Source organism: Orbicella franksi, chromosome 12, assembly GCF_964199315.1.
Source record: "Orbicella franksi chromosome 12, jaOrbFran1.1, whole genome shotgun sequence".
Classification (NCBI taxonomy): Eukaryota; Metazoa; Cnidaria; class Anthozoa; order Scleractinia; family Merulinidae; genus Orbicella; species Orbicella franksi.
In genome coordinates, this window is record NC_138156.1 from 2,836,535 (window position 1) to 2,858,278 (window position 21,744).

The 21,744-nt window shown below is 38.3% G+C and overlaps 1 protein-coding gene and 2 non-coding genes across 3 annotated transcripts in view; all 3 read left to right on the plus strand.

Moving 5' to 3' along the window:
• LOC145464207 (chromatin remodeling protein domino-like) overlaps nucleotides 1–21,744 on the plus strand; it is a 30,816-nt gene that overhangs the window by 2,866 nt on the left and 6,206 nt on the right. The window contains exons 4-36 of the mRNA XM_081448021.1: nucleotides 318–516; nucleotides 968–1,211; nucleotides 1,311–1,406; nucleotides 2,054–2,211; nucleotides 2,763–2,867; nucleotides 3,102–3,169; nucleotides 3,661–3,753; nucleotides 3,831–4,145; nucleotides 4,409–4,519; nucleotides 5,323–5,574; nucleotides 6,015–6,151; nucleotides 6,754–6,820; nucleotides 7,302–8,297; nucleotides 8,917–9,143; nucleotides 9,737–9,939; nucleotides 10,161–10,215; nucleotides 10,516–10,630; nucleotides 10,759–11,070; nucleotides 11,983–12,180; nucleotides 12,676–12,792; nucleotides 13,149–13,211; nucleotides 13,465–13,548; nucleotides 13,919–14,050; nucleotides 16,296–16,331; nucleotides 16,968–17,092; nucleotides 17,403–17,477; nucleotides 18,012–18,165; nucleotides 18,421–18,471; nucleotides 19,312–19,437; nucleotides 19,815–19,871; nucleotides 20,166–20,258; nucleotides 20,415–20,557; nucleotides 20,786–20,839. Of these exons, the coding sequence (XP_081304147.1) occupies nucleotides 318–516; nucleotides 968–1,211; nucleotides 1,311–1,406; nucleotides 2,054–2,211; nucleotides 2,763–2,867; nucleotides 3,102–3,169; nucleotides 3,661–3,753; nucleotides 3,831–4,145; nucleotides 4,409–4,519; nucleotides 5,323–5,574; nucleotides 6,015–6,151; nucleotides 6,754–6,820; nucleotides 7,302–8,297; nucleotides 8,917–9,143; nucleotides 9,737–9,939; nucleotides 10,161–10,215; nucleotides 10,516–10,630; nucleotides 10,759–11,070; nucleotides 11,983–12,180; nucleotides 12,676–12,792; nucleotides 13,149–13,211; nucleotides 13,465–13,548; nucleotides 13,919–14,050; nucleotides 16,296–16,331; nucleotides 16,968–17,092; nucleotides 17,403–17,477; nucleotides 18,012–18,165; nucleotides 18,421–18,471; nucleotides 19,312–19,437; nucleotides 19,815–19,871; nucleotides 20,166–20,258; nucleotides 20,415–20,557; nucleotides 20,786–20,839 (5,261 nt within the window). The remainder of the gene's footprint in view (nucleotides 1–317; nucleotides 517–967; nucleotides 1,212–1,310; nucleotides 1,407–2,053; nucleotides 2,212–2,762; nucleotides 2,868–3,101; nucleotides 3,170–3,660; nucleotides 3,754–3,830; nucleotides 4,146–4,408; nucleotides 4,520–5,322; nucleotides 5,575–6,014; nucleotides 6,152–6,753; nucleotides 6,821–7,301; nucleotides 8,298–8,916; nucleotides 9,144–9,736; nucleotides 9,940–10,160; nucleotides 10,216–10,515; nucleotides 10,631–10,758; nucleotides 11,071–11,982; nucleotides 12,181–12,675; nucleotides 12,793–13,148; nucleotides 13,212–13,464; nucleotides 13,549–13,918; nucleotides 14,051–16,295; nucleotides 16,332–16,967; nucleotides 17,093–17,402; nucleotides 17,478–18,011; nucleotides 18,166–18,420; nucleotides 18,472–19,311; nucleotides 19,438–19,814; nucleotides 19,872–20,165; nucleotides 20,259–20,414; nucleotides 20,558–20,785; nucleotides 20,840–21,744) is intronic.
• Nucleotides 8,770–8,840, plus strand: LOC145464581 (small nucleolar RNA SNORD18). The gene has a single exon (XR_014041450.1). It is a non-coding gene; the product is annotated as a small nucleolar RNA SNORD18 (small nucleolar RNA).
• On the plus strand, nucleotides 9,443–9,514 carry LOC145464582 (small nucleolar RNA SNORD18). Its single transcript, XR_014041451.1, has one exon. It is a non-coding gene; the product is annotated as a small nucleolar RNA SNORD18 (small nucleolar RNA).

Below are 21,744 nucleotides of genomic sequence, written 5' to 3' on the forward strand. Positions count from 1 at the left end.
TTTGCCTTCCTTTTTGCTTTGTTTTCCTTGTTGATTTTATTTAAGAAATAGAAAACATGTGCCGTGTTTCTATCAAATTATAGAAAAGCAAATTATAACAACAGAGTGCATAATAGCAGGAGTCATTTCCAGTCAAACCTCTGTAGCTTTTGCCCAGGATCTGGATTTTGTCTCAAATAGTGAGTGTCAGTAATAGCAGGGTGTCGGCAAGGGGAGAGTTTACTATAGTTGAATGATAAGACTGATAACAGAAAGAGGCACAACTTTTGTCTGAAACATATGATGGAGTCTGATATGTCTGATTTCACCCTCTATAGGTTGTTCAATACAAGGTTCAAAGCAGATTGGAAGAAAACCGGAAGAAAGCTCTAGACCTTCAGCTCAACTTTATAGTAGATCAGACAGAGAAGTATTCGTCGTGGTTGGCAGAGAGCCTTGCTGTTCCACCTTCTAGCGGCCCTGCCTCTGTGGTATCCGCTGGGGGTTCCTCTCCTGTCTCCTCTAAGCCTGAAACAGGTATGTGGAAATGTAGTGTAGCTGAGTTAAAACATTATAGTACAGCTTGTGTGTCTGCTGTACAGATGCGCAAGGGTCCATAGGCAGTGTAGACTGTATTAATTTGTCCATATTACTTAAAATGATAATGCATACTGTAGGACAAAATTGCTGTTTGGTGTTTGTTAGTGGGGTTTGGTTCTAAGAAAACTTGTTGCGTATACCACCTCACATTTGCATTCTTGATGAGCTATTTAAAAGGCTTTTCAAATGGTTTTTTTGTCAATTCTCCAAAACATTTAAGTTCACTTTCTTTGGAGTAAATCTTCCTAACATAGGTTAGCTTACCAAGGAATGTGATTTACGCATGACTTGAGAAAAGGATATAGGTAGTGCCATTTTTATTGATCTATCTCGAAGTTGTTAAAATGTAAACAATATCAGCAGCTTCTGAAGGTATTGTGCTTTGAAGGTGGTGACAGTGAGTTTGAACCCACTGAGGAAGCTGACGATGAGGAAACAATTGATGTCGAAGAAGCACAAGAACCGTCTGCCTCCAGAGAGAAGGAACTTGAGCTTTTAAGGCAGGAAAGTGAAATTCCCCTGGAAAAACTGTTGGAGGACTTACCACCAGAGATGCTTGAGGAGAGAAGTGATGAAAGTGGTTCTGAAGAGAGTGAAGATTCATCTGCTGAAGATGAAAGTGAGGCATCAAGGTAAAAGATGAGCGGCATATAAATTTAGTTGTGTTTAAGATGTATTATTTATAGTCTCCACAGTTGACATGTCAATTTTTTTTATCTCTTGTATTACAGCAAAGAAAGTGATAATAGCGACATTGAAGTGGATGTTGAAGGCAACAATGACGAAGAGCAAGAAGCCAAGGAAAAGCAGAAAACATCACAGATACGGTAGACATTTTAGAAATAGACAACTTGTAGGGCTGCAATAATACATTTTTCTACGATACGATATGCAACAACAACACATCCTGCAAATTGCGAGCAAATACATGTACTTGGCCACCTGCATGGTTTTACTATTTTGATCACAGGCTTACAATGGTGTGCAACTGACAAGCGAAGCAGCAATGAATGTATTTTCTTTGTTTTTATTGCTATTCAGTGGACTAAATGCTTGTTTTTGTAAAGGCTTGTTATGGTTATTACAGACTGAAAATTTACTCACTTCTTGACATATCGTGACTTTTTATTGTATCATTATTTTACAATATTCTTGACAACTATCAATATTTGTGTTGTGAGGAAAAATAATGAGATGCATCATTGCAGCCCTACAAATTTGTGCCACCATTGTCAAAGAACTAGATAATTGTCTTCTTAATTAACATGCCATAGCTTAAAGAAAGACGTTGTTCGTAAACAACACATGTCAGTAAGGTATCAAATGTGCTTGTTTTCCAGGCTTAATGAAATATAGTATATGGTAATGAGAGAATATGGTATAGACGATCACAAATCCTCCTTATCCTTTGGTTTAAAATATTTTGTCAACTAAAACACACAGCTTAACCTGAAGGTTATTTTACCCCTGCCAGGAAAACCAGCGTAGATAAAGAGGCAGTGGAGGCAGATGAAGAGTTTATGATGACTGAGGGAGGTACAGAAGATGACGATGAACAAACATTGGAAGAAGAAGAGAAGATGGAGGAAGATCTTGATCACAAAGATGAGATTGACAACCTTCAGAAGGAAGGTAATACTTCAATCCAAATTCACATTTAGACATGGGTGTTGGTAAGGGCTGGCCGCCAGCTAATTTCACCTGCTGAAAAAGAACTTAAATCTGGCTGAAAAGACTTGTTAAGTTGAGAAAATCCAGCTAGGCTTGTTAATGAGCTGGTTAGTGTTTTCTTAGCTTCATCCCTGTTTAGGGCTGCTGAATAATATTTTGGGCTTCACAAAGTTTCTACTGGTATATGGCTTGCTAATGCCCTTTAATACTTTCTATGTACAGTGTAAAGTCCTTTCAGTGGCCACTTGCAATTTCCCTGAGGATTTTTCTTTGACCTTAGGTTTTGCATTGCATGGCCAAGATAAACTGCTGCTATAAAACCCATTAGCATTTTGTGACTTACATGTTAGTGGTTCCTGTCAGTAGTGACATGACATTAACCTATAATAGATTATTATTGCTGATGAATTCCTGTTGAGAGAATTAAAAGGGCTGTTAGTGCTTTGTAAGAGTCTTTTTGATGGGCTCAATACCTAGCAGGCTAAGATGTTTTCAAATGTTTCTACCTCAAGGTGAAATGCCCATTGAGGAGCTGATGAAGATGTACAGTGCTGCTGAAAACGAATCTACAGATTTGCAGAGTGACGAAGAGAGCTCACAAGAATCTTCTGAGGAAGGTATTGCAGAATAGGCCACTTTGGATATATTAAAATTCAGCTTGATAGTGAGGCCAAGAGAACACAAACAAAAGAAATGAATAAACATGTCATTCAATTTCTTTTGTTGGTGTCCTCTAAGCCTCACTGCCAAGCTGAATTGTGATATATCGAAAACAGTCTATTGATTGCCTTGTTCAAGGTTTGCAATCATCTCTGGTACATCTGATTCTCTTGTTTGCTTGTTTGTTGTAGAGTTGAGTGATAATGAAGGAATGGAGTACCTTGTAAAACAAGAGAAAGACAGAGCCAGTGAATCACAGGTTTGTTTACTTATCTTTAGTACATGACAAATCAAAGTTTTATGCAGAGTTAAACAGCTAAGTACTGGGGATGTGCAGCTGGTGCTCTGCATTATTGTTTCTTGCTTTGAATGGATATTTAAATGAGATTTCTAGTGAGGATACCGGCATACCTTGCAACAAATTGTCGTTACCCATGGATCTTGAGTTTCGTGCTCTAAACCTTGCTTAATCCAATGAAGAACAAATGTATGCTGAGGTTAAATAGATAAACTACAGTTTAGCCGCGCTAATTCTAAGTCAGTTATTTCGAATTCCACATTATTTTAAACTCGGAACAATTTCCTTGGATTTGCCCTTCCGTCATGTGCTATTGGCTATTTTGAACTCCTAATTTGAATTGTTATTCATTTCCTCTGAGAGTTTAAAATAGTGGGTTTAACTGTAATTACAAAAATGCTCCCTTTTTAAGACCGCATTAATGTATCAAAATAATTTTATTGTGTATTCAGAGTGCAGATTCTGATCCTGACCAAGAATTGACAGATGCTGCGGCAACAGCACAGAGCTTGCAACCTCGAGGATTCACTCTAGAAACCACTGAAGTGAGTATGAAGTGATAACTATTTAGTTTTGTGAATAAAAAAAAGTTAATTTGATTTAAATATTTTTCTGTCTCCAGATCAAGACCAAAGTACCCTTCTTGCTTCGTGGAACTCTGCGTGAATATCAGTTAATTGGTCTAGACTGGTTGGTAACAATGCATGAGAAGCATTTGAATGGTATCCTGGCAGATGAAATGGGTCTGGGCAAAACCATCCAAACAATAGCATTGCTTGCTCACCTGGCTTGTGAGAAATGTGTGTGGGGTCCTCACCTTGTTGTAGTTCCTACATCTGTGATGCTCAATTGGGAGCTGGAGTTCAAGAAATGGTGTCCTGGGTTCAAGATCTTGACTTATTATGGTAGCCAAAAAGAAAGGAAGGCTAAAAGACAGGTATGCACTGAGCAGGATCTTGTTTACACTTCATTTGAGTTTTTGGCAGGTTACACTAGAGCACCAGTGCAAAGTTACGTGCTGGACACATTTGATTAACAAAAGTCAGATCTAGTTCTTAACGCATGGAAGTAGACCGTGAAAAAATATTTGAATTTTGTATTGCTGAAGTTTCATGATTGTTCTCTGGCTGTCACTTTCTTTTTAATTAGAAAACTTACTATCATTTTATTTATAAAAGAGACTATATACCGTATTTACAGGGCTGGACAAAACCGAATGCCTTTCATGTTTGCATCACATCATACAAGCTGGTTATTCAAGATCATCAGGCTTTCAGAAGAAAGAAGTGGAAGTACTTCATTCTCGATGAGGTAAGAGTATAGTAGGCGAAATCAGTTTCAGAATCGCAGCCACATTGTTAAGCAATCTTTCCGTGAGCTTTGATCATGTTTTAGATGAGGTTAAGAGTAAATGAATGAAAACAGTAAGATAGTCCTATCATTTGCCTCCAAACAGCAGAATGTAAATGTAGCACAGAAGCAAGTCAACCAACTCTCATTAATTTCTTTACCAACTCTCACCATCTTGTCAACAAACTTTCTGGCCCTCAAAAGCAAAATGATCTTCCAGATGAAATTCAAAAGTTTGCTGATGATTCATCGATCATTTGCTATTAGGGAGTTTAAGAAGCTACGACGACGACGACGCCAAGGACAGTGTCAAATGAATTTATATTTTACCTACGAATCTCACGATACTCTTAAGTCATTTACTTTGTTTATCACTGTCAGAACTATCACAAAACTGAATCTGGGACACAGTGATAAATTAGAAATAGAAATTTAAAAATGAGCCGTCGTTCATTGTTCATCTTCTTCAGACAATGCAGAATTTGGTCATTTTACCTTGTTGTTTTGCAGAGGACGGCAAAGAAATGTACCAAGAATTATAATGCACGTGCACAGCCATTGTTCTGCTTATTAAAACTTCTGTTTAGTGACGTTCCTGTTGCCGTTGCCATCATGGTTTCTTAAACTCCCTAATGTCACATGACGAATGGCACATTTCTTTTTTTCACCAACTTGCTTTATAAAAAGTAAACAAATATTGCTGTTTGCTATTTTCTTTCTTTTATTTGCTTGCATTCTAAGAATGAGTGTCTATCCTGTTGTAGGCCCAAAACATCAAGAACTTTAAGTCTCAAAGATGGCAGTATCTACTAAACTTCAACAGCCACTGCAGACTGCTTCTGACTGGAACTCCCTTACAGAACAGCTTAATGGAACTTTGGTCGTTGATGCACTTCTTAATGCCACATGTTTTCCAGTCACACAAAGACTTCAAGGAATGGTTTTCTAACCCTTTGTCAGGCATGATTGAAGGGAGCAGAGAGTACAATGAAGGACTCATCAAAAGACTTCATAAAGTGAGTGTCAACAATTGTTTAAGCTGAGTTAAGAGATGTTTTAGCAGGCTAATAGTTGCATTTGGGTGATCAAATTTTGCTTGAATATGAAGGCCACTCAATCCAATATTGCGTAGTTCTTGTAACTGCGTGGTAATTTCATGTGGCCAACAGTATGAAACTCTTTTAAAACCCACTGTAAGGTGAGATCTCAGCCAATCAGTGGTTCCTGTCGAGAGCGACATTTATCATTGCCAGTTGTCAATTTTGTTACTTTTGAAGTTAGCTGTGTATAATTTTTACATGCACTTCCTCTTTGATTGCAACTATGGAAACATGATTACATTAAAACATCCTCCAATATGAAAGTTATCGCAAGTTTTCCTTAGAATGTGAACTGGTACCACTGTAACAACTTTTGTGATGTTTATTGATTTAGTTTTAATTGTTTATGTCTGTAGGTTCTTCGACCATTTCTGTTGAGAAGATTGAAACTAGAAGTGGAAACCCAGATGCCCAAGAAATATGAACACTTGGTCCGATGCCGCTTATCAAAGAGACAACGTTATCTTTATGATGACTTTATGTCTAAAACCAAGTGAGTGCCTAATATAACATTTGCCATAAAACATAGTTGCCATAATCATTATCACTACTTTTAAATTCCAAATTAGCAATTGAACATTCGATGTGGTAGATGTGTTATCCTGACTCTATTGTGTTATAACTACTCTTTTTCCATTCAGTTTCTGAGTACCTTGCAGCACTGAGCCATTGAAATGCTCTTCAAGAAATCTTTTTTTTATGGGGATTCAATTTGAGGAAGGGAAGGGAGATCAAGGCAAACCCTCTGAGTTATGTCCCCTTGTGTCCCTTCCCCCTATAACATAAACTCAACAAAGCTATCAAGGCAGTATTGAGCACTTTTCCCCTAGGAGGCATAATTCTTGTAATCTTTTTTTATTATTATTTCTGGCCAACTGCTCTGTGACCAAGGTTCATCTCTAATCATTTGGTTTTGCATTGTATGGCCAAGATAATAAGCTGCTATAAAACCCACTGGCATGTGTACTTCAAGTGTCATTGGTTCCTGTCGGTAGCAACATACTATACAAAGGTTCAACCTTTTCTTTAACACTGGGAAAAGTTGAGTAGTGAGTCAATGTAAGATATAACTCAATTTCTTCTTTTTTATTTTAGAACAAAGGAGACATTGGAATCTGGTCACTTCCTCAGTGTTATCAACATTCTCATGCAACTCAGAAAGGTAGCCTTATTTTTGAAATAAATTTTACCTTGTTGTGAAAGAAAGCAAATATGAAATGTTAATCCATTGACTCTTATCGAAGACAGCTATGCAGACCAAATTTGCATGTGCCAGCTTAGAGCTCTCCTAATGTAAAAGTTACTTAGAACTGCAGCGTTTGAACGCATAATTTCTGAGGAATAAAATCAGGGCTGTCATTTAGGGCCCTAACCTGTAGCACCTGTAACTGCTGAGTAAGCTTGATTTTCCCTTGATGCTATGGGTGAGATTGCCTGTTGTCGATAGAATTCACCTATAAAGTAACAAATTTGCTATGGGTGTGGAGAATAAAGTTACATGTGACTAAAAATGTAGTGACAGCCCTGAAAGTGGTTGCATATAATGTACTATCCACGCTTAATAATACATTTTATTTTTACTAAGTGAATATCATGGACTTATCAACATTGCTCATGCTGCTTAAATTGCTTTTCATTCTTAGGTATGCAATCATCCAGACCTGTTTGAGCCAAGACCAACAGTTTCACCATTCATCACAGAAGGCATTGAGTTTTGTACTGCATCATTAGTGCTCAAAGCTTTGGAATATAACCCTCTTAAACAAATTAACTTTGGTTACTTGAACTTGTGTATTGCGGACATAGAAAGGACAGTAACGAGCTATGCTGCTTATCGTACGCAGTCTCTTCAAACACCAGCACAAATGATCATTGAAGTAGATTCTTACCCTGAACCAACAAGGCGTCTGGTTCCACCAGTAAAACCAAGAAGGATTTCATTGTCTGGTTATCCTGTGGCACCATTAACTGGTGTTAAGACCGACATTTCTAACAGCATTCATCCAAGTGGGCAACACATGCCAGTTGTGCCCCCTCCCCCTTACTCTGCACACCCACAACACAGGATGCATGGCACTACTTGCACACCAGGGAATCTTCCCTATGTCACCCCTCCTGGTTGGTCACAAGACTTGCCAGGTTATCCACCACGCCCTGGTTATGTAGGATCATTACCAGGAAGAATGCCACCTGGAACTCCTGATGGACAACAGGTACATGGTTATTCAACACGTCACAGTACTGGAACTGGTGGCAGCTATCCACCATCTAGATTACTTGTGGCTGGTTATGGAAGGGAAATGCCACCACCTCCACCCTATCCAGGGCATGGTGCAGGATATGACTCTCAGCGTCAGCATATGGCAGTGACGCATCCACCATGGTCAGTATCAGTTCCTGTGACAGCTGGTGCCACTTCTGAATCACGGCAGCTTGTATCTGGTAGTACAAGCCTACCAGCAGTGCAGGGTCGAGCACCAGTGGCACCAACTGTCCAAGATGGTGTAGCAAATAGACTGTCTCATCCAGAACCAAAACCTTTGTCTGTGTCTCCAACCAAGAGGATCGCTCTTGATGCAAGCAAACCAACAATTCCAGTTCCTGCAGTCCAGCCCAACAAAGATTCCCCATTCTACATGGTATGTGTTAGCATTCAAACACCCTGGGAGAGCACAATCCTTGCAGCTGTTGTGCAAACCATCAGTGCAAAAGCTGTTATGTCTCTCATATTTTGGTGGTGATAGAAATATAATGACCTTTGTGATGGCAAGGAAAGCAGCAGTGTTAGCATAAGAATAATGAACTTGCTGGTTTTATGTAAAAATTGCTGTAAGAAGTGAAAGCATAACAAAATAAAATTGTGGCGACAGCCCATTTCCAAATTACCTTAATTAAGCCCTTTTCTCAAAGTGAGTCTTGATGCCCGTCCTGTCATATGAATAATGAAATTTCGTCACATGCAAATTATACTCATTTTCATTTGAATGGTTGTGCACCAGGTCTTGCTTTTGGTAAAGAGGCTTAGGGCAATTTTTATATGCTTCTGGCAAAACACTGGCAAAAAGGGGCCTTTAGATTAATTGTCCTCCCTGCCAGGGCTGCATGTGTGTCAGCACATGATGAGTGAAACTTCAGGTCCGTGTTTTTGAACAAAACTGTGATAGTTCTTGAAGTTCTGAGCTGACAAATTAAATGATGGTCAGAATTGTTTTGTAATTATCATGACAAAAAAGGTGACAAGTGCATGTAATTTTATAGGAGAGCCTTGCAGACAAAAGAGCTAAAGAAAGAAAACAGAAGCTTGTACGCATCGCACAAGTGAACAGTCGCCATTGTCATGCTCAACCAGTTTATGGACTGGACTTGGTCCAGGCTGTATCTGTAGTTAATGATGTGTGGCATACAGTCAGTTGTTGTGAATACTTGACAAGTGTGTTGAAGACTCCAGAGGACAGAGTGAGTGAAATGAAGGAAGCCATTAACAGGTATAATGAAGGTTTTTGATGTTTTGGTTGTGTTGAGGGAGGATGGGTAAAAGCAGGATTTTAGAGGTCAATGAATTTAGAGTCGTTAGAAAAATCCATAGTTCGTACTCAAACTCAGTATTGTACACTGTAATTACCCTAGCCATTGAAAGGGAAGCAGGTTTTGGGAGAGATGGTAATTAGGGGTGAAGGAGGTAAACTTAGCATAGGGCTCCAAAATATCTTAGGAGTGCATTATTCAACTGTGGTCTCTGAAGGGTACCATGCGTGTTTTGTGGGAAAAAGTTATTGGTACTAACAGCACATGATGAGTTTCAAACTTCAAAGGTCCGTGTTTCTGAATGACCTTGATAATGCAGAAGTTCTGAGCTGTTAACCTTAGTATAAGTTTCTTAAGAAGCAGAAAAAGCACTACAGGAAATCTCTTGCAACATTGGAGAGACTGGTCAACTACTGTGTTATTTTGATATTAGCCATTTAAACATCAACTCAAAGGTTTAATGGGATGAGGCTGGAAAACAACGTAGAGAATATTAAGGTTGATTTTGGTTTAAACAAGTTAAATATTGAAGACTATGTTTTCTTTTTACAAGGTTTGTGTTTGTAATCCCTGCTGCGGAGGCCCCTCCCATCAAACTGCATGCATCCCATGTTCCGCCTTCTCACTTGGCAAATATGCAACACCTTGAAGAGAAGCTTCACAAGGAGCTGATGCCAAGGACAACTTTCATGCATCCTATCACCAGGGGCATGAAAATGCAGTTCCCTGAAGTACGGCTTATTCAGTATGATTGTGGTAAGGATAAGGCAATATTTTTAGTCTTACCTAAAGTACTTGAGAGGCAACAAGAAATTAAAAAAAAAATCTGAGAAGAACAGGAGAACTCTGTTGCTCAAACAGAGGATCGAAGAGGTTAGGGTTTAGCACAGCTGGCTGTGGAATGTTGCTGCATGTAGTAAAACAGTCTAAATTGACTAGGGTAGGAAACATTGACAAGGATGCTTTTTTCGATGCAGGTAAGCTGCAAACTCTTGATCATCTTCTGAGGAGACTGAAAGCAGAAAAACACAGGTGAGAGAAACTCAGGTGCCCAAAGCAACAAACAGCACAATCCTATCAACATCTCAGCTGTGTAAAATAACAAAATGTGAAGTGGACACTCCCTGTTATGTTTTTTGAGGGAGAGGAAGAATTTATAACAAGCATGAGGACTGCGCAAAAGGCTCATCTGTTAATTAATGTTGGCATTTTGTTTAATTAATTTCTGAACAGCATCAAAGGCTGTTAGAAGGTTTAACTGGTTAGATTTTGCATTAAAGATAAAATAAAAATTCCCATGCTCACCTCTTCCTCTCTTTTCTCTTTTTCAAGGGCACTGATCTTCACTCAAATGACCAAGATGCTTGATGTGTTAGAAAGCTTTCTAAATTACCATGGGTACATCTACCTGAGGTTGGATGGAACAACAAGAGTAGAGCAAAGACAGGTGAATCTTGTTTTCACTGACAAATACTCCATTCCCAACCCTGTCACCGTAATTGCAGGCAGGCAAGTACACCTTGAGACTTAAAACTCAATCTGTATTTGATTTTGTGTATTTATCCTTCATGTCAGGTCTTGATGGAGCGCTTCAATGCAGATTCACGCATCTTCTGCTTCATCCTGTCCACACGCAGTGGTGGCCTTGGAGTAAATCTCACTGGTGCTGATACAGTCATATTTTACGACAGTGACTGGAATCCAACAATGGATGCTCAGGCACAGGACAGGTGTCACCGTATTGGCCAGACAAGAGATGTCCACATCTACAGACTGATCAGTGAGCGTACAGTTGAGGAGAATATCCTGAAGAAAGCCAATCAGAAAAGAATGTTGGGTAACATTGCTATTGAAGGAGGCAACTTCACCACAGCATATTTTAAAGAAGTAAGATGAAACACATTTGGACAAAATTTGTTGACGACAAATTCACAACAAACTTTGTCTATTCATTGCCACTTGCTTGGATAGATGTGCATAAGTGTTTTGTACGAAAGATTGAGCTCATAATTGCCAAGAGTAATGAGTATCAAATTTCTCCTTGTGACATAAATTCTGATAAAATTGTAAGAACCTTTTTGGAACAACTATTCACTGTTTGGAGGTGTCCTGTTAAGGTAATTCCCCAGTATTGCATTGCGCATCCCTACTGCGCATAATTTCACGTGTGATTAGCGCGCGCGCATTAAAAAATGGCGGCTTTTTGTTTACAGCTGGACCTCGCCATAGAGGTAAATCGTCATTTTCTCGCAAAGGAGTATGGTGACCTATCATTTTTTTCTGTTGTTTTGAACTGAGTAATAAATTTCTCTGTGTAAAATAAATATGGACCAATTCTCAGTGGAGAACAAAAAGCAATCATCGGAAACGTGAAGTTAGCAAGCAATCGTGACTACAATCATGGTGCTATTATAAGGATTTATATGGGTATAAACAAGGTGCTGTTGCTCCTAGACAAACATGGGTACCCCTCATTTTTATTTCAAAATGTAAGTTCCTATAATATAAACAATCAATAGGCAAAGTTTCACAAAAATCTCAGTGCAGGTTCTATTTCAAGGGAATGACCTTAAAAGGGGCTTGGAATGAAGTGTTTGCTAGTGGCCTGTTGGCCAAGTGTCTTTGTGAGGTTCTGTTTATGTGAGGCTGCAGTCTATGACTATACAATGTATGCTGTGAAGGAGACAGGGATGTTGTCTTGACATACCCCAAGTTCTCTCAACTAAAATAATTAAACCAGATATAATATGATAATCAGTCAGGATAACTGATCTTTCCTAAATTTTCTTTACTCCACAGAGTACTTTGAAAGATCTCTTCACTATTGAACCATCAGAACCTACAAACACCCAGTCAAGTGTTCCTAAGGCACCTCCCAGTGTTGACGTGGAGACAGGAGAAAAGTCTCAAGAAGAGCCAGAGGCATCTTCAGAGAATGCAGAAGTCAGTGGTGCGAAGGCTGGTGGTGGAAAGATGTCGCAGACCCAACTGGAGCAGGTGAAATACATTCTCCTTTTCAATAGATTATTTTTGGTGGTCTCCATGAATAAATTTGTTTTGGGGTTGTCAGTTTAATTGTGATTTTACTTGTCATGACGGTGTATTAGGGGAGGGGATGTTGAAGGTGATAGTAAAGAGGGCAAAACCTTTCACTTAAGACCATTGCAATTTCTGACAAGTGCCAACAATTTCCAAGTTTATGTTTTTAAATTATATGACACAAGCTGTGATAATTATTCATTTCTGGCTGGTTTAAAATGCATTAAATGGATTTGTTTTGGTGGCAGCAAGTAATGTATTGTCAACCTTACTGGTCTGTGTTTTCGTATGACTCTTACATTACAAAACATTCTCACCAGTGTAAAAACATTAAAATCACTCTAAAAAAATTATGGAAACTAGCATTGATAGAGAAGAGTTTGAATCATTCTTTTGGTACATTTCAACTTGTTCAAGTGCTTTCTGATTCCTTTTTTTTTCTCTGTGTTTCAGGCATTGTTCAAGGCTGAAGATGAACAGGATGCTTGTGCTGCTACTAGAGCTAAGGCTGAACAGGCTGCTGAGTTGGCAGAATTTGATGAGGGAATCCCTTTGAGTGAAGATGGCAAAGTAAGTCTGAACGTATCCAGATGCTCTAGTTACCAGAGTTTCGGTCATGGGGGATAGTTCATGCACCAAAACTGCAAACAAAGTCGAGGAAGGGACCATTGAAAGTTTTGTGAAATACAGTGTGTGTTTTTCGTCTGACGAGGGTTGGAATTCGCCGCTTTACCTTACAAACCCACTTCTCTTGGAGCAAAGGTTGAGAGTTGCTCTTCAGCTTATTAAATTAAGAGTTAACAGTGTCTTACAAACATTTATCCATTTGGCTTAAACCTTGTATGTTTACAGTTAAATGTTAACAGTAGATATTCCACAGTCAATCTAAAATTTTGCCTCCAACTGCATTTTTCTTACAACTGTAGGGTTTACGAAAGGAAGAGGAACAATCAAAAGTGGAGGAAGAGCTGTCTGCACTGGAGAGCCAGGTGACAAGACCTGCCATCTCTGTTTATAATGAGAAAAATAGAATTCAGGGCAGTGAATACTGTGGATGGTAGACAGTATCTCAGTGCTCATTAAATGTGACTCTGATTACTGAATCAGCTTAAGGGATCCTTTCTTGTTGAAATCAAAAGAGAATCAAATATGTTGACACCAAAAGTGTTATAGGAAAGACAATTTATGAGTTTATTGGAGTTTGTTCAACGTTGAATTTATACTTTCCCATTTCTCTTTAAGATGTCTGCTGTGGAACGATATGCAATTCGTTTCCTTGAGTCATCTGGTAATTACATCACACTGGAACAAATAAAAGCAGCCAAGGTAAATAAAATAACTTTGCTGCAACTCTTCTTCTCTTCTAAAGTCAGAGGAGAGCCCAAGAATTTTGTTTTAAGGTTGGATTATTGGAGCATGGTATGTTTTGGTGAGGTTTTACGTTGCAAATTGTTTCTGCAATAGAAATATGTCAGAGTGATTTGGCTACTGTACATCTTATTTGATCAGCCCAGTCATATTATGCTCAGGGAAAAGTCAGGAAGCTTAAGTTGCAGTCATGCATGGCAAGCATGCTATTGCAATGTTCAATAGCAGGAAACCAGCACTCGTGGTGTCTTCAATTGTAACAATGCTAAATTAGGTTGTACTTAAATAAACACCACAGTGTCCAAACTGTAGTTTATTTTTTTTATAGGATGAGGTTGAGATGGCTAAGAAAGACTGGGAACTTGGTCACCTACAAGCTCTGAAGAAGGAAGAAGAGAAAAGAGCTGCTGAAGAAGAGGACGAGATCTTGTACACGTACACACGGGAGGAAGCTTTGCAGGTTAAAAAGAATAAATCAAAGTCACGTAGATCTAGACCCAACAGCAGATGCTCTAGTAAGGGTTCCTCAGCTTCACAACAAACAAAAAAGAAAATTGATTCAGAAATACCAAGTAAGGAGGCTCAAGTGACTGTCAGGAACAGTTGCAGCAACAGTCGCACTTCATCTAGAGCTAGCAGCAGAAGTAGCAGCTGTAGTAGTTCTAGAAGAAATACGAGGAGAACTAAGTTTCCTGATGACATTTAGCTTTTGTCTTTGAAATTGCAAGATTATTCCCTGGGAAATTATGGTAATCTCCTGTATTTCAGGAAGCTAAACAAGTAAATTTATTTCAGTACAAGTTACTTACTATTTGCTGCCCAAATTGATACAAGTAGCCTTAACTTACAAAGTTTAAAAGAAATCACTTGTCAGTTTTTTGAAGGAGAAAAATTGTTGGGTGGTTACAAAATGTTCTTTGTTTCAGCGAAGATTGCACAATGAAAAGAGATGTTTATAAAAAAAATATGACAGAATTCAGTTTAGACAGTTATTTATGGAAAACATTCAATGAAATTAATTTTGCTTCAATTGTATGTATAAAGGAAACAGGCTGGAAAATGTAATAATGGGTGCTTTTGTTAAAAAAAAGTGCTGCAAAAACTTTCAAATAAACAGATGTTTGAAAACTAAATATTGCTGTGTTTGTCATTCTTGTATCTTCTCTTGATTGCAAACTGGCTTCTAAATTGTCTTTTGAAACTGTTAAACTAACAAGCAGCAGTCTGCATGTTAGTTTGACATTTGCCAGTAGTTTTGGATGGCTGTACAGCGTTAGCATTGCCGACAAGATCATTGGTGTCCAAAGTTGTCTTGAAGTTGCCAAGATGTAACCTTGTGCTGGTCCATTTTTGCAGCAAATCCCGTAATTCACTATGTTGATGGTGCTTTGGCTGGCATTTTTGCTAGTGTCTTGTTCATTGCCATGGCAGTGTTGCTTCCTCACTCCCATAATGCATGATTTTCGCACCATAGCTTACCATCCATCTCATCATTTTAACTCAGACTTTCATTTAAGTCATTTTTTTGTGTCTGTTGAGGATGTGATTTGGTGATAATGTGAGCAGATAAACTGCACATAAATCAGTTACCTTATCACTCGCTATGTTGTTATTTTGTGTAGCTTTAGTCATTTCTTCCTTTACTGTATTGGAAAAGGTGCTGTATTCACACCTTAATAGCAGAGGCTAGAATTGTTTCTGAAACATGCAGTAATTTTCATTAAATATGTCATATCGTTGACAACTTTAAATTGTTGCTGCTGCTCTTGACACCATCCCCAAGCTTGAAAAGGGGGGGGGGGGGGGGTGTCTATTTCCCATTTCCGCATGCTAGCCTATGCCATCCAACCAATCAAGAGAAGGTTTAAAAATGACAGGCATTTCAAGGCACTTTGGAACCACTCTTGCTGAACAGCCATTCAGAGCCCTTTTCACCTCAAAAATTTCTATTAAACACCCATTTAGATTTTCCCATAAATTGCGGTTGTTGTTTTTTGCTGTAAACTGACTCTTTGATCTGTCACAGATAACACATGACATGTATGTGCACAAAACAAAACAAAATAAATAAATGCTAAACAAATTATGTAAATTTGGGTATTGAGGCTAGGAAAGTAAGAATCTGGTGACCAAGGGGATGTAGATATATGGGGGATGTATAAGTAAACTACAGATTCATCAAACTAGCAAGTACACTGTAAGATGTTTAGAGGCTTGTGCAGATAATTTGGAGACTGCATTCAGGCTAGCACATGAAAACAGATAGGCAAACATGAAAAGCAATCATGCAATCATGCCATCCAATGTGAGAGGTGCATCAGATGTAAGCAAAGAATTCTACACTGATGATTAAGTTCTAAACAAACATAGCAACCAGAATTCAGTCATTTCTTTCATGGGACATTGATGGTATTAAACCTCTCGGCAGATTAGCATGAAAACAAGACAACAGGGTCATCCTGCACTGTGTCGAATGATGTGTTGACCTTATTGGTGTGCTTTGTTTACCAAAGTAATTATGTTATCAAATGTTCAACTTTAGTAACAGCTGTTGAATGAGTGTGTAGCAAGAGTAATGCATATTCAACAAACAGGGGTTGAAGGGTGTGTGATGTGAACTGGTCACTGGTTGCTGCATTTTGCCTAATCTCAATTTGCCACTGGCTTCAGAAAATGTGTCAAAAAGTTATTGTTCTCTCCATTAGGTGTATGTAAATGATGCTACTGGTGAGGAAATGCCGGTTAGTGCTTTATTGTTACTTACACAGGTTTAGGGCAGATGTGGTGTCAAATTTGGACATCTTTATTTTACAGTTGAACAAAAACCTGATCTGCAAACCTTCCTTGAAATTCTGGGTGTTGTATGGGAGTTGGGGGAAGGGGATGTTCCCAGACTCTCCCCCCCCCCCCCCCCAATCCAATAATGGTCATGCCTTAAGTCCCATACAATATGTTGGGTGTACACTTTTCAAAATCTGTCTATCAGTCTACGTGCACAGTACATGGCATGAACCCTAGCAATACCAGGCAAATGGATTTTCAAAAGGATCATTTTACTGATCTAGGACAAATCAAGCACGACTGTTCTTGGATAAGTATAGTGTTAAGAATCAAAATTTTGAAGAAAACTTAACAGCAGTTTCCTGCAAAATGTGGGGACCAAAACCAAGAAACCTTCCGTGGAAAGGAAAGGGTAAAGGGTATGGCACATTTGGTTTTGCTGTAAGGAACAAAATAAAATTTGCATTTACAAAATAATCTGTGCACTAAAGCTGTTTACTTGGTTGGACTGGAAACCAATCTCACCTAATTTTGATAATAAATTACTAAAAACATTATTGAAAGTAAAGAAAATTGTCCTTTCCTAATTGTTGTAGATCTGGACCCCACCGACCCCTCCCCGAGATGGACAAGATGAGGTGTATGTTGATCCATGTCAAAATTACTTATATGACTCCACACCTATGGCAGCCAGTCGTCTGCCACCTCTGTATTTAACCAGGTAAGTAGCACTGATATCAGATACTTGTACTTGGACAAAAACACATCAAGCAAACAAGATACTTTGAAGGATCAGGGAAGTTTACTAAGTGAATGATTTCAGTCAATTTTGTCTAAATTATTGTCAACAATATGCCAATAGGAAAAGGTTTTCGAAGGTTTTTAGATTTTGAATGCAATTTACATATTTTAGATCATTTTGAAAGATGCTGTCAGGAAGCGTTGAGGAAGACTCTAGAAGTTGAGGGTTTAAAAATTTTTTCAGTTTGGTTTATTTGATTCAGCTTGAAATAAAATTGCTTTACATACAGGCCACATCAAACTGGAAAGAGGACTGTGTACAAATCTATTGTTTACTTCAGAGACCAACTTCAGGGAGCTGCTAAGTGAGTTTCTATTAGCTGTGTACCTAAAATAAACTTTAACTTTTCTACATCAGTTAGATTTTAAGTCAGTCAAATTTATTTTAAATGCTGGTTTTTTGCTATGTTTTGATTCAAAGGAACATTTTCTGGCATGACTCTCACATTCATAAAAAGGGTCAGTTGAAAAGTGAAAAATAAAACATAATTTTGTCTTCTAGCATGGTTTTTGAAGGTGTCCACAACTTGAAATATTGTACAACAGCTTTAATTTTTAACTTTACACACTTAAAAGTAAAATTAAACACTTAAAATTGGTTGTTGTTTTGACAGTGGGAGTTAATCCTTAACATGAATTTCATTTACTTTTTCAATCTCTTTCTTGAAAAATTAATTATTGATGACTCCCTTGCATTTTTAATGTAGGTTGTAAAATTTTGTCACCCTCAAGCAACCACAGCACAACAGACAAGAAAAATTCAAATAGCATCTGTGACACTTAATTTTTTTTATCATAGTACACTTTGAAACTCGTATTGTTGTTTGTTTATGACACAGAGATCGCGTCAGCCGACCCACATCAGTGTTTGACAGAAATGGATTTGATCCATTTGCTAGGAACCGTCGGAATTCCTTGAGTAAGAAGTCCAAGATGAAGCAGATGAAACAGCAAGTTGCTCCCAGTATCCCCAAACAAACAGATTTCTCCCAGGTATGTGATGCTGTTGGGAAAACAGTTGAACACAGTGGTTTTTTTATCCATGATAGAAAATTAGAGGTGAAATTAGACCAAATTGTGAAAGATTAATTTTGTGAGTGTTCTGGTAAAGTTTTGTTAGCTCCAAGGCAAGGGAAAACCCTGTTCTTATACTCTGCAAGATATCTGCAAACCCTCTTTCGAAAAGCTCTGTTTTCTATAATTGATGTTATGGTGTTGGTTTTACATAAGTGGAGTAATCCGTTTCAGGGTGCAAGTGTTCCAGATTGGTTGATACACGAAGATTGGGCATTACTTCAGGTATTTATGACTTCAATTTTGTAGCCTTTGTTGTTAAAGGGCCCCGGGAAACCAAGTCTTCATTTTTGTTTACATGCAAGAGTTTGGCTATTATATTTTATTTGTAGCATGTGGAAACGAAGGAAATAACTCTGAAACTACTTAAGATAATCGAGAGGTTAAGCATGACGTTGACGGCAGACGGCAAATGGCAAAGACAACTTCTGATTTTGAGTTCTTTTCTTCTAATCCGTAAATAAAGCACACAAAAATGGAAAAACGTCTCTTACTATTCATTGCAAATACAAATAATTTCACTCTACTTTACACACAGCTGAAGAGAGACGGCAAAAGTTTCATTTTTGCCGTTTGCAGTTTGCCGTAAACGTCATGCTTAACCTCTTTAATAATGTTATTAAACATACTCTCTAGAACACAACTTGCAGTAAAGCAATAAGATTTCGCTTCACCATGCAATGTCAATAATAATATTTCGATGGCATCAAAAATGACGGAGGCCGACTAGGGTCCTTTAATGTTTCCATGCATCATGTTTAGCTCCTAAACAATACAAAAATTATCCTTAGCAGCTACACCGCAGTGCAGTACAAGACTATCTTTGTTTTTGTTAATAGTGATTGCGCAAGAGTTAATGATTTTGATATCACAAATATCAGCTGAATTTGATTTATTGTTGGGGCTCTAGAAGAACACAAAATGTATGTAGGCCAATGTCGGCACTACTTCTTTTTGTACTGTTTTCAGTGCAACCACATCTCCATAATATCAGCATGCACATATCAAACGAAAAGCTTGTCTAGTATGTGTTGTTCACTTTGTTGAAAATATGTTGATTTGAAGGCTGTCAACTCACTACAAGAGTTGCCAGTGGATCTTGCTGTGAATGTTCCAAGCCAAACACCGAACTGGGACATTGTCTGTGACATTGTCAATCTCACAAGCAAGACATTCCGTTCAGCTCGCCAGGTAAATAGTTGTGCAACAAAATCTAGAACAAGCAGTACTGTGCATGGCAGTCTCACAATCCAACCTCAAAGAAACACTTGGCATTTTTTTGCACAAATAACATGCACTCAGTTATCAATTATCAAAAGGATATTGCATGGCCGCTTGGAGGTACGAAATTTTTCTTCTCATGTTGAAAACTATTTTACTCATTCGTTGCACTCAGTCGTGAAATATTTCTTAATACTCATGTAATATCCTCTATGTGATATCCTCTATGTAATAATGCCATGTAATATCCTCTATGTATAAAACTTGATAGATGGCTAGATATCAGATTTTACCATATGCCTCTTATGTAGAGAGATTACTTGAATAATTTTGTTTCGTTGTTTCAGTGCCGTGATCGCTACTTGAACATGATCATTCCAAGGGAGGAGGGCAAAGTTCCTTTGGTAAGGATCATTGTGATTTCATTTACTGAGTTCTGCTAGCAGATCTCTGAGAAAAAAAAACCCTTTGTCAGCTATACTTTATAAAGTGGTAATTGAAGCAAGTGCTATCCAGTAAACTACTGTACTTCAGAGACCATTGCATTCTTTAACTCTGGCTCTCTGTTAGCATCTTAGTGTAAAAGTGTTCCTTCTGGATTTAAGCAGCTGCTCGTTACCTTGTAAGGAAACATCTGCATAATTTGATGAATTAATGGAGAACATTTTCAAAAACTGTATTTTTATTTTTGTTATTAGCCTGCAGCAGAGGAGACCTTGAAGAAATTAAAGACAAGATATAAGTCATTCACTCAGCCATACCTTACACAGTCGCACAATTTACCAGTCAAGGTAGGTAGACTCCTAGCTAGTTTGGCTGAAACAGTTTTGCAAATCTCTTAATTCCAGAAAGAAAAAGAAAGATATTTAATACATTTGATGTATCTTTAAGTTTTTTGTCATGGTGAATTTTATAATAGTGTGTTAAAAGTGTTTTGTTTCCTACAGATCAAAGGCACTAGTGGCAGACCTTTTAAGACACATCATTTGTTAGCTCAAGATGCTGGTCGTTCACCTACTATTGTACGTTCATCCGTGTTTGAACTTGTCAAAAGGACATCTCAGAAGAGGAAACCAACCCTCAAGCAACTGTGAGTACTCACGATCACTCACGATCACTCAGATATCTCATGGACAACTTTTGTCATTGTTACAAGTTCTCCACCTTGAACAATGAGCTTTATTCTTTGTTGCATCTTTTTGCACCAGTGTATGATTTGATAATTTTACCAAAACGGATGTAAATTAAATATATACATTTCTCCAGTGTCTTTGAGTAATTCCTGTTTTAAATTGCCATGGTCTACTTGTTTTTCAAGGTTGGTGGATCCACAGTTAAAGAATTTCAAGCACTCTGCTGTCTTGAGTGCAAGGTAAAGATGTATCTCGGCAGCTATTTTTTTTTTTTTGTAATCAGCTTCCAATGTTTTTGTCTCAAGCCTTGCTACTTAGGCGAGTTGTTACTCTCAGGGTATCTCTCCCCTCCCAGAAGTTTAAATTGAAGTTTTTTACGCAGAGTAACCTGACAATGTGACAGGGGTGGTTAAGTTGCAATGAACTAGCGTCTCGTCTAGGGAGTGTATCAATAGTACTATGCTCAGTTGCTTTATGCTACAAGAACAGGACCTCAATACCATCTGTTGTGAACAATAAGCTTGGTATTTCCAGGGGGGGGGGGGGGGAAACAACACATTCATTTGTTAATTTTTCCAGCATGATGAAAGTGTTGTTCGATATCCTACTTTGGTCAGCCATTAGTTTTTTCTGTGTTTGTGTTGAAAATCATTGTGTAGTTGCGTTCGAGAACGCAAACCTAATTTTGGCCTGTGGCTTTCCAGAGTTGGTTGCCCTGTGCACGGTTATATGCAGAAAAACTCCACATTCCTGTAAGGACACCAAAATGGCCACCCCGCTTGATTTTTTCACGGGCATGTCACGGCCAGTAAACTGGTACTGTTTAATACTGAGACATGAGATTACATGTGATAAGACATGTGGCGAACATGTGAGCATGTAAGCAGGCCATGCGAGCTCGACTTTGCGCTGCTTTCTTTGACTTCTTTCCATTCAGGTGCCGTGGGCTTCGCTATTTTGTGCTCTCAGCGTTCGATATTAGTGAATATAAACGCTTCGATGGTAGCATTTATCGAAATCTAAGGGTATTGTCCTTGTTTATTTTGTATGTTTGGAATGTTAATTGTGGGAAACCAGCTATATTTTGATTGCATTTGTTGATTAGTTCCGGTCACGACAGATACATGTAGCTCAATCTTTATCC